General features: G+C 32.9%; 1 protein-coding gene across 1 annotated transcript in view; it reads right to left on the bottom strand.

Annotated features, from left to right (window-relative positions):
• Window positions 1-13,077, bottom strand: part of LOC114329919 (outer dynein arm-docking complex subunit 4-like) — a 42,383-nt gene that overhangs the window by 17,515 nt on the left and 11,791 nt on the right. The window contains exon 2 of the mRNA XM_050643704.1: window positions 11,094-11,723. Coding sequence (XP_050499661.1) covers window positions 11,094-11,723 — 630 coding nt within the window. The remainder of the gene's footprint in view (window positions 1-11,093; window positions 11,724-13,077) is intronic.

Below are 13,077 nucleotides of genomic sequence, written 5' to 3'. Positions count from 1 at the left end.
GTTAGGTATTGTATGTCTCGAAAGAATTTTTTGTACAAGTATCCTTAGTTGTTCAGTTAATGTGTTTCCACCGTAGTTCAGCATTCCGTTTGGAATCTTGTCTGGTCCTGGAGATTTATAGTTTTTCAGTTTTTCTAATGCATTAGTAATTTCCTCCGTTGTGACGATTACATTTTCGGTTGTTATTTCTGAAGTTTCTGGTAAGGTCTGGTTTTCGCCTGTCTTATACTCGTACAATAGAAAACTTTCACTAAAAAATTTTTTTGCATAAAATTGTTAATTTATGTTTTAAAATGTTATATTCAAAATATTACGTCTTAACAATGAATAGTGTACGTACAACATCTGATCAAAGTTCCGCGCCTAAAATTTCCGTTTCAAACAACTTCAAAAGCGAGAGTTGGGGTTTGACGTCATAGGCCACTCGTATCGTTTGCCCGTTCGGTGGGCTATTGCATTTAATGTAGTTTGCCCATAGATAAATAATATAGTTGAAATATCTTGTTTTACTCTGTGGCAAAAATGATTTTTTCTACCTACCTCTACCGAAAGTATACTTTTCCGGACCTGATTGTAGGGAGCAAAGTTGTACTTTTCCTCCCTAGGGAGGAAAATATTTTTCCTCCCTAGGGAGGAAAAGTAAAAGTGACGTCATGGTATTTCATTCATGAAATATAACTTATTGACGCCCTGTATAATATCTATTTTCTATTACGTAAGTATCTATACATTTTAATATTTATTTATAAAACACCCTGTATTTTGCAGAATGGTAAAAAACAGTAAATTGTTATTTTGATTTAACAATGTTTACATTAATAATTTGACTTATATTTGACAGTTGACAGTTATATTGTACCTACTTGTTAGATTTAGTTCTAATAAATTTTGTTGGTTAATTACATAAAATAAATTAAGTAAAAATTAAAAAATTACTTATTATTCATATAGTTTGTAATACAACGTCAAAAAAACTGTCAAAGTGTTTAGACAAATTTAAGAGTTCCTCCGGAAAATTTGTAGATTTAGTTAGTTCTAAAGTCTTTTTTCATTCAACTCAAATCGATTGTGAAGTATTAAAGTGTGTTTCAAGAGATTCTACAGAGTGTTTAGCCGATTTTGTTTGTTTTTCCGTATATTTTAAGTTTTGTTATTTGACAACTGTACTGTAAGTAGAAATTTTTTTATATACTTATATTTGAACGTCGCTCGTGCCCCGGGATGTCCGTGGGCAAAAATGGAAAGGATCCACCAGATCCTAGTGTAGAAAATATTGGGTTCACAGATGAGAGCGATATAATTATGCAGACAAATGATTTAAATCAGAATAATTCTCATAGTGAATGTTTAAATGATACTAGTAAAAGTACTAATGATACCATAAACTTGACATCTACTTCAAATAAAACAAATACTATTCAAAAAGTCAGGAATTTAATTCATCTAATCGATTTAGTTTAAATGATACTGGTCCGTTTTTTATATTTGTTCAACACATAAATTTGATTATCGGTCGTTTGCATCCAATGAAACTTGGAGAAAAACTACTTTCGCTATCTAGTTATGATAAACATATTATTGAAATTGTTAGTGTAGGTAAAAATCGCATTAAAATTCAAGTCAATTCAGGTGCTGTTGCGAATAAATTAGTAGTTGAAGATTTTTTCGGAAAAAATAACCTAATTGCATATATTCCAAATTATTTAACGGAAAAAAAGGGTCTCGTTCGCGGAGTGGACACTACTCTAACTGAGAGTGCACTACTTAATACTATTAAATCTAATATTCCAATAAAAAAAGTTCATAGAATGACTAGAATAGTTCAAAGTGACGGTGTATCAGAAAGAGTTCCTAGACAAATGGTTATTATTAGCTTTGAAGGTAAATTAATTCCCCAATATATTTACATCAACAAAGTTAGGTGTCCAGTTGAAATATATGTTAGTCCTGTTATGCAATGTTTCAACTGTCTTCGTTATGGCCATTCAACGACTCAATGCAAGTCAAAAAAAAGATGTAAGAAGTGCGGTAATGAAGGTAACACTGATTGTCCCGATAAATGTACTACATTTTGCGTTTATTGTAAAAATAGTAGCCACGAGTCAGTTTTTAAAGAATGTCCCGAATATTTAAAACAAAAAAAGACTAAAGAAGCTATGGCTAACTTAAATATTTCATTTAAAGAAGCCGAAAAAGCTCTTGAAAATCCATGTTATTCCAGTTTAGTCCAAAAAAATAAATTTGCACCTTTAATGACCTGTGACACAGACTTTCCTCCATTAAAAAGCTCCTCCCCTAAACCCTCGAATTCCACCACTACTTATAAAAATAATAATCATCTGAATATAGCCCCCCCTAACGATAACCCCCCCAAAAAAAGGAAGACTACTGATACAACTCCTAATTTTCCTCCTGTGCGTAGGGAATACCCGACCAGTTTCTGTTCGGGATCTGTATTTCAATTTGGAAACCATGAGCCCCGTAATGAATTTGATATATTTATAGGCCAGCTCAGTGCTTCACTCAAAAATTTAATCAAACAGAGTATCCTTGACTATTGTAATTCTTCATCAAATGTAGAAACTAATTTTAAAAATTACGAAATTGAATTAGAAAATAAAATTAAAGATATTATAGGTAATATTTTTACATAATTTTAATGGCTGACAAAAGTATTAAAATTATTCAATGGAATATTCGTTCGCTAAATGCGAACCGATATTCTTTACAGCAATTACTGTTTGAAGAACGTTTTGACATAGGTCTTTTATCAGAAACTTGGTCAAAACCATCTGATACTGTTTGCTTCAATAATTTCAATGTAGTTAATAAAAGTAGAATTAGAGGATATGGAGGAGTTGCCATAATTTTAGCAAATAACATTATTTATAATCCTATTTCATTTGTTAACAATTTCAATCCTAATTTAGAAGTTTGTGGTGTAGATATTAAAATTGACCAAAAAATGTATACTATCCTGAGTGTGTACCGTCCATCAAATGTTAAAGTAACAGTGCAAGATTACGTTAGTCTTTTTTCTCAAATTAGCAATGATTGTATTATTACCGGAGATTTTAATGCACATCATGGATTATGGGGATCAAATTCATATTGCGTCGATGGTAATATACTAGTAGAAACATTAGATTTCTTTCCTAATTTAATTGTTGTTAATGACGGGTCGGCTACTAGAGCTACTCCTCCAGGGAATATGAAATCTGTTGTAGATCTTACTATTATATCCTCTAGTTTATGTCCATCCTTTGACTGGACTGTTCTTCCAGATACCTATGGATCAGATCATTTTCCAATTAGACTTTCTGTGCAGAATATGAAAATTGAAAATAGAACTTTTATATCTTCGGCTAAATGGTCGATGTCTAATGCAAACTGGGATAATTTTAGAAACAACGTAGAAAGTGCCTTCAGACACGAACCAAATAAAAACCAAACAAACGAAATGATTTTCTTTTTATTAGATTCTATTACTGATGCAGCCAACAAATCTTTCAAAATTATCAAACCGTCAGTCAAATCTTTCAAATCGCCACCATGGTGGGATGATGAATGCCTCACTGCTTCTAACGCTAGAAAAAATTCCTTTAAAATTTATAAATCTAATCTTACCCTTTCAAACTTTATGGAATATAAGAAGAATGAAGCTATATGTAAACGAACTTTCCGCTCAAAAGCTAAATCTAGTTGGGCTCGGTTTTGTTCCTCACTTACTAGGCAAACTTCACCTTCAGAGCTTTGGAAAAGGGTAAACAAAATTCAAGGTAACAAAAAGTACACCGCTAATGATGAATGTATGGTAGAAAGGCTCTTTACAAAAATCTCTCCGGGTTATGTCCATTTACCACTATTTATGCCGAGCATCTCTACTAATGACCACTTTTTACTAACCCCCATTTCAGCTGACGAACTTAAAGCAAATATCAAGAGTTCTAAAAATACAGCCCCTGGTATTGACGGCATTAACTATAGTATGCTATTAAACCTACCTGCAATTGCTATATATTATTTGTGCAAAATATACAACAATATTCTACTTAAAGGAGATCATTGTGACGCCCTCAAACAATGCCTGGTTATTCCTATACCCAAACTAAACCAGCGTACCGACTTAAGGCCTATCTCTCTCATGTCCTGTTTGCTTAAAACATTTGAACGAGTTATGAAAAGCAGATTAGAATGGTGGTGTGAGAACAAAAATATATTTCCAGTGTCTCAGTATGGCTTTCGTAGGAACAAGGGAACTATTGATTGTGTTTCTCAATTAACAACTGATATTCAATTATCATATTCAAATAATAATTATCTATCTGCCATTTTTCTTGATATTTCTGGGGCTTATGACAACGTCAATTTAAATCTATTGTTCGAAAAACTGAAGCACATAGGTATTCCACCTTTGTGTGCTTATGTATTAGTAAACCTATTCCTTAATAGACAGTTATTTATTAGATGTAATGATAGATTGATTGGCCCAAGAGTAGTGCATCAAGGTTTACCACAAGGATCAGTCCTCAGTCCCTTGTTGTTTAATCTATACACTCTAGATCTCCACAGTATAGGAATTAGATGCAGTATATTACAATATGCAGATGATTTCTGCTTTTACAATGTGAATAAGTTGTACCAACAAAGTATTAATTCAACTAAGATGGTACTGGGTGATGCAAGAGAGTATTTTTTTAAACAAGGATTTGACCTTACTGCAAATAAATCAGCGGTGGTGTTTTTTACGCGACATCGCTTACCAGTTATGACCAGCATCATGATTAACAACCTAAGTATACCCGTTCATAAGCACTACACTTATCTTGGTATTACATTGGACACCAAGTTAACATGGGATGAACACATTAATAAGTGCTTAATAAAATGTGAGAAAAGTTTAAATATTCTTAAAGTAGTTAATCGCTATCGATGGGGTGCTGACCCTAAAATTAATTTAATGTTTTATCGTGCATATACCAGATCCATTCTCGACTATGGAAGCATTCTATATGGATCTGCCACAAACAGTCGCCTTAAAAAACTAGATCGCATTCAATATAAGGCTCTGCGGTTAGTTCTAGGTGCGCTCAAGTCTACGCCTATAGAGAATCTTTTAGCTGAATCCATGGAGCCTCCTTTACATTTAAGACGACTATTTTTGGCTGAAAAATTTATTCTTAAATGCCAATCTTACAACCAAACTGAACTACTACAAAAAATATGTGACATCTCTGTTTCTAATCTTGTCGACAAATGGTGGCACAACAGGAATTCTCCTATTTTAGCAGTAGCATACTCGAACGTTTCTCAGCACCTAAACAGTCCAGGTGAATTAACTTTCTTTAAATCGAGTTTTAATATATCTTATGCCAATGTTAATGTTTGGTTCCCAAATTTTGACAGTGAGAATCCAGTTGACTTTCAGCAACATATAGCCAAGCTTGATAATCCATGCAGGATTTTCACGGATGGTTCAAAATCAAGATTGGGAGTTGGATGTGCTGTATATATTCCGGATCACCAAGAATCCTTGATGTTCAAGTTAGATAAACAATGTTCCATATACTCTGCAGAAATGTTCGCGATTTATCAAGCTCTAGAATGGGCTGTCAACAAAAAAATTTCTAACAAGCAAGTTGTAATTATGTCAGATTCAAGATCTTCGTTATTAGCTCTAGAAAACACACGTAAACATTTATATAAAAATAGCCTTGTCGTCAAAATTTTAGAAAACCAACTAAAGCTACTGGAAAAACAGACTTCTGTAACTTTCGTCTGGGTAAAAGGACATATTGGTATTTCCGGTAACATAAAAGCAGATTTTTTTGCTAAAGAGGCAATCTTAAAAGGATCGGAAATAACTTGGCTAGATAGAAGCGATCTAACAGCTACTCGCAAGAAAAGTTTGAAACAAAATTGGGATATTGAGTGGCACGCTTTCTGCAATCGAAGCAACAATCTCTACACCAAAATTCATCCTAGTTTACCTACTGAGCCTTTTGCTATCAGAAGTTATCCCAATAGAAATATATATGTCATGTTTATTAGATGTCTCTTTAATCATGCCACTGTCAAGTCATACCTCTATAGATTTAACCTATCCGAATCAGATCTTTGCGATTGCAATGGATATGTTGACGATATTAATCATTGGTTGTTTGGATGCAAACATAATGATGTTGCAATTAAGTTTTTGATGAACAATCTGGTTCAAGAAGAAATTCCTTTCCCACAAAATAATGCTTCTCTTTTATATTTGTCTCGTAGAAATTCTAAAATTAAACAAATCATCTGGGAGTTTTTAAAAAGGACTAAGAGGAAAATTTAACTTGCACTGAATGAGTCCGGTTGAATGTGTTTAGCAATAATTATTGTTTTTTTATGTTTATCCTTATTATGTAATATTGTCTCCCTGTGAAAGTTCATTAAGTAGATTTTGCAGGGAGGTAATAAGAATAGAATTGTATAAAAGTTTATATTGAAAAAATTAAAAAAAAAAAAAAATTATACAAAAAAATATGTATACAAAAAAATGTATAAAAAAAATTAAATCTTATTAAAAAAAAAAAATAAATAAATAAATAAAAAAAAAAAAAATAAAAAATAAAAAAAAGTATAATAAATTATAAAAAAATAAAAAAGAAAAAAAAACTAAAAACACAAAGAGGGTGTAAACCTCCGCGGGGTTGATCCGGGTTGAAGCCTTATCGCTGTGTAAAAAAAAACATATATTTATTAGCATTTAGTATTAGTATTTAGTATTAGCATGTAGTTTTTTTTGTCGATTTAATTATTTGTAAATTAATTTAAGTTGGTTAGGGCCATGAATGAGGAGTATACCTACTGGTCAATTAAATGTTTCCACTTCTACATATGTATGTATGTATGTGCGTGCATAAGTATTATATGTGCGCACATGTACCTAATGTATTATGTAATGCAATGTATTATATTTGGAATATTGTAGCAAACAGCAATTTATTATCTATCGTGGCTGAATGGATCAAGTAATCCAAAGCCAATAAGGAAGAAAAAAAAATACTTGTTATTTGAGGAAGGTGGAAAAACCATATGTATAACATGGGAGTAAAGTGCCTTTTCATCCCTTGAATGATTACTGTAAACTTCATTCTCGGGAGGAAAAGTAGCACTTTCCTCCCTTGTTATACAAATAGCTATTTCTGTGACAGGCAAAATATTAACATTTTATCTCTGTTGACATGTATCAAGAAGTTCTTTTTTATAAAATTACTTTTGTCGTTTCTTGTGTTGAAGAATAAAGAAGAAACAAGTAACTTAAAAATAAACAAAACTTTTAGTAATAAAAGTAAGAGTAACTAAAAAGTATTGGTGCTACTATAGTATGCGGTCTACATTCGGGTTTCTACTATAGCTTGCGGTCTACCGAGGGATGCGGTATAAGTATAAGCTGAGATGATAAAGATATTAACTTGTAAAATTACAATAATGATTCTTCTTATTTATGCGTATTATTAACTTTGTAAAAAAGGATTTTGTTGGATATGTACACGTTCTATCGGTACGTCTGCTAATCACCATAATCTTTTCTCAGAAGGCTTTGAACACAATAATGAAAGGCTCCAGTTAATAATAATAAACATTACAATAAAATATAATCTTTATTATAATGCAAATTACACCGTAATCTTTTCCAGGATATACGAAATCCTTCGATTAGAGGTAGGTAGATCAAACCCACGGGGTAAACCGTATACTATAATATAATGGTACTAAACTATTGTTATAAACGGTTTAAACATGCTTATTAATAACTCTTACTTATTTGCCTTGACACCTCGCATTTCTCCAATAGAATAGCTTTCACTACCTTTTATAAAAGTTGCCCCATGAAGACATCAACGGTAGGTAAGTTGTCAGACCTACCCTCGTCCGTCATATTATGCGTTTTAAACTCTTTACAAAGTAGCACTCAACTTTATCAATTTCAGTTTAAAACTAAGCTGATTGGGAACTACTTATTACAATATATAAGATGAACATAAATAACACCTAGGAATTTTCCATTAAAGACGATTAAAATGTAATATACCCGTGATGCCTACCCTAATCGCGTTGTTTCCGACTGCTAGCCCGGTTGACCGTGGCCCGTGACGTCGGACCAATAGAAGGACGTTCAAGAGCCTCCTAAGATATTTGAATTTTATAGCATTTTCAAAGCGTCGTAATTAGCGTACGGGTTAAAAATATTTGTTTTTTTTTTCGCATACAAGCGTTTTAAGATCATGTTACCTTATGTTTTTTAATATCATTTTAATATTTAAAAATTTATGCAAGTTCTCTAGTGAGTGAGATAAGCGGTCCAGGTATCGACATCTATTTTGTTGGTTTCTGTTAATTCGCTTATTTCTTTTCTCTGCGCTCTAATAAATCTCCATATTTGCCTTTGCAGTCCGTAGTAGTCGGCTTCCATTCATGATGAGAAAACCTGCCAGTATTCGTCTTTGGTCTTCTTTACTAATGCTTTAGTCTCTTCTGAGGCATTTCTCCGGGTCTGTGAGTATGCTTTCTTTTTACCCCGGGTAGGTTACTAGCCTCAACCATTGATTATAAACCATCCACCATTGTGTAGTTATTAATCAATGCCTCAACCGAGAACCTTCCTCCTTTATTCAAGCTTAGGACCGGCAACGTGAACGCTGAGCTATTCAATTCACCCAACGCCCCCCCCCCATAACAAACTAACACAGCCGATACCAGTGGAAAGAGGCATACGTCAAGGAGACTCATTGAGCCAGTTGCTGTTTAACCTCATCATGGATGAAATTATTTATAAAGTCAAAAACCTGGGTATAGGATATAGAATGGTTGAAGAAATTATCTCTATAGTATGGTATGCAGATGATGCTATACTTATTGCAGAGAACGAAGATGACGTTCAGAGACTTTTATATAAATTTAATATAACAGCAAGAAAGTTCAACATGATAATATCACCAAATAAAACAAAAAGTATGGTAATCTCTAAAGATTCAGTAAGGTGCAAGCTGGAATTAGAAAGCAAAATAATCTAGCAAGAAAGAAGTATCAGCTATAGAGACACAGTTATGGAGACACAGAAGCAGAAATTGCACAACAAGTAAACAAAGCCAACAGAATAGCAGGATGTCTTAAACACACTATCTGGCGCAACACACATCTACGGACAGAAACAAAGGCCAAGATCTATAGGACAGTAGTTAGGCCAATTACGACTTACACTGCGGTAACAAGACCTGACACAACAAGGACAAAAATACTGATGGAAACGTGTGAAATGAAAATAGTCCGAGATATCACAGGAAAATCATCATGGGATAGACAACGTAGCACAGACCTCAGGCAAAGATGTAATAACCAAACGGCCGAAGGAGTATTAGCCAGGGAGGTAGTGTCAAATATGACCGGAGCATTTTAGCATGGCTGCTTCCTTTTTATTTAGTTAGGTATTCCAAAGCTTATTAACAAATGATGTGTCAGCTGTCCCAAAACCGGGGATTTTAGACAAGAAAAGGTAAAATATGAAACTTGATGGAAAAACGCTACAACTTATGTCAAATATTTATCTACGTGATTTACAATTCTTAATAGCCTTGCTGACTTCTCTCCTACCTTTCACTCAGGCAATCCGGGTTCAAATCCTGGCGTTGAATTTTTTTTTGTTTTTAAAAGTGACATTTTATTTTGAAAAAAAAATTTTATAATAAGGGCGCTATTCAACGGAATACTGGATTTATTGTGTTTTGATTGATTTGCACACTTTTATTTTCTATTGGATATATTCCGTTTGGAAGGAATTGGCTGTAACCACTGGATATATTTCATGACAAAGCTATTTAGTATTAAGTTAACTCGCTCCTCATACAGACAAACATCCATTTACCTATTATAGAGAGCAGGGAAATATTTAGATTGCTATTAAAAAATGGGGGTTGGTGATAGAAAAGTGAAAAATTATGGTTGTATGTATCTTTTGGTTTTACATCATATTACATTAAGAAAAAATAGTTTGTCTAAAAAATAAAAAAATGTCGGGAGGGGGTGGGGAGGGCAACCCCCTTTTTCACTTAGATTGGTCGTACTAACTCAGGAAGCTTCAGGGTTTCATTTACAACAACTTTGCTTATTAAGGTCAATCATAATATTTATGATCAAATGCATAGTTCTACTTCATAAGTTCTATGCATAATTCTATAAAAGACATACATCGATAGTAAGAGCGCCTAACCTTTGGATCGAAAGTTCCGAATGGTAGTGAGTTCGAATCCTACCAGGGTCAGGAATTTTTTCATTTATTATAAATTAATAAATGAAAATAGTTTCTGTCCTTGTGGGATCGGTACTCACCGGAGGGATTGCAGACGTTCGGATACAATTAGCGTCTCTTTGCAAAGACAATGACGTCGACTTTGCAAAGTAACAAGACACTTACTCAACACACACACTACACATTACACCTGAGTTAGTGATAAGTTATACAATTACGTGGCTAAAGGTTCTAGTTCTAAACCAAGGCCAGAATCAGAGAAAAAAAACATACAGATTTTTGCATATTGTCTCGTATAAATAATACAAACGTGGGATTATAAAACTAATTATTTTTCAAAATAAAATGTCAATTTTAAAAACAAAAAAAAATCAACGCCAGGATTTGAACCCGGATTCCCTGAGTGAAAGCTAGGAGAGAAGTCAGCAAGGCTTTTAAGAGTTGTAAGTCACGTAGATAAATATTTGACATAAGTTGTAGCGTTTTCCCATCAAGTTTCATATTTTACCTTTTCTTGTCTAAAATCCCCGGTTTTGGGCCAGCTGACACATCATTTGTTAATAAGCTTTGGAATACCTAACTAAATAAAAAGAAAGCAGCAATGCTAAAATGCTCCGGTCAAATTTGACACTACCTCCCTGGCTATATAGGAAGTGGCAACCTGGATATATGATGAGAAGGCATCCGAAGATGGAACAGGCGCGAGTCTATTAAGGAAGCAGGGAGAAGAAGAATAAAATATTAAATGTTTAAAATAACTAAATTGTTAATGGTAAAAAACTAAGATTAAACCATATTTACTAACCTTCTTGGTTTGGACAATTAAGTCCTGGTTTCTTTAATATATCTTTTACAAACACCTTTTCACGGTACATACGCTCCAAATAAGTTTCCGCCATGTAATTTTCTATGTTAGTTGTATAATTTTGTAAAGGGGAGAAATGATAGGACTGTTTAAGAGGGGGAACTCTAAAATTATTTGATTGGTGACTGTAAATACTATCTTTTATTTGTAATGTTGGATCGAAAGTTTCTTCTCCATCGGTCTTTTTCTTTTCGCGTCTTTTTCTCTTAGGTTTCTTGATTTTCTTATTTTTCGCCACAAATGCCACTCTTCTTTCAGCGAGAAATGTTTCCAGCCAAGCTAACTTTCTTATAATCAAGAAATAATCTCTTAAAGGACATCCAGCAACAGGACCAAGACAGTTTTCTATAGCCGTTGAACATTTTCTAATCCCCATGGAAAAGTGGTCGGGTTTCTGTCGGAGAGGAAGAAGCCTGTAGTTCTGTATTATTGCGTCCTCAAATTCGCAACTAAGGTAAACAGCTTCTGATCGTTCGGCCAAAGAGACCAGGTCCTTTGGGTCCAATTTTATTGCTCTGTTGATATCTTCTAAAGCTCCTTGGAAGTTGCATAGTTTTCCTCTTACTTTTCCTATAACAATTAATAGAATTTTACACAACAGAAGCTGCATATAATAATTATTTTTTAAAAACTGGTAAGGTCTCAACTTTACCAAAGTATATTAGCAGCACTCACATAAGTACCTTTTGCAAGTCATTATCGGTACCAATTGAGTGTAGATAGTTGAAAGCTATTGTAAATACAAGACTTTTAAACTTCAGAGACTTCGATGGGTAGGTCATGTAGTGAGAATGGATACCGAAATATTGCGATAATAAGCCTTATACAGAGAGAGTCTATAATTTGGAATAAATTCAATATCTCAAATACCAATTGTTTTTTTGACAAATGCTCAGACCTGTCGATTAGTATTTCAAATTGTCATTTTTGACATACAATAATAATGTATAGAGGGTGTCCCAATTGAGAGAAATGGCGTTATCGTTGATTTACTTAAATGGCAACACTGTCATTTTGATAGCTATTTTGATAGGGTGTGTAAAGTTATACACAACTGCAAAATATCAAATTTTTATTCTCTACCATTTGCAAGATAATAGAAAATAACAAAGTTATGTCTGTAATTTGAAATAAATTCAGTAATTAAAATACTAATTGTTTTTTTGAAAAGAACCCAGACCCGTCGATTATTATTTCAAATTGTCATTTTTGACATACAATAATAATACAAGGTGTCCTAATTTAGAGATATGACGTCATCGTTGATTTTCTTAAAAGACAACACTATCATTTTGATAGCTATTTTGATAGGGTGTGTAAAGTTATACACAACTGCAAAATTTCAAATTTTTATTCCCTACCATTTACAAGATAATAAAAAAAATAACAAAGTTATGAAAGATAAGTATGTAATCAAATAATAATTGAATTTAATTATTTCAATTAAGCAAATGCTCATAACGTTGCCCATTGACAATAATTGAGGGCAACATTATGAGTATTTGCTTAATTGAAATAATTAAATTCAATTATTTTTATTTGATTACTTGTTTTTCATAACTTTTTATTTTTTAAATGGTAGAAAATAAAAATTTGAAATTTTGCAGTTGTGTATAACTTTACACACCCTATCAAAATAGCTATGAAAATGACAGTGTTGCCATTTAAGAAAATCAACGATGACGTTATATCTCTAAATTGGGACACCCTGTATACACTATTATTGTATGTCAAAAATGACAATTTGAAATACTAATCGACAGGTCTGAGCATTTTTCAAAAAAACCATTAGTGTTTTAATTATTGAGTTTATTCCAAATTACAGACATACCTTTGTTATTTTCTATTATCTTGTAAATGGCAGAGAATAAAAATTTGATATTTTGCAGTTATGTATAATTTTACACACCCTATCAAAATAGCT

This window comes from Diabrotica virgifera, chromosome 2 (genome assembly GCF_917563875.1).
Source record: "Diabrotica virgifera virgifera chromosome 2, PGI_DIABVI_V3a".
Lineage (NCBI taxonomy): Eukaryota > Metazoa > Arthropoda > Insecta > Coleoptera > Chrysomelidae > Diabrotica > Diabrotica virgifera.
This window is presented reverse-complemented; position numbering and strand designations above follow the sequence as displayed.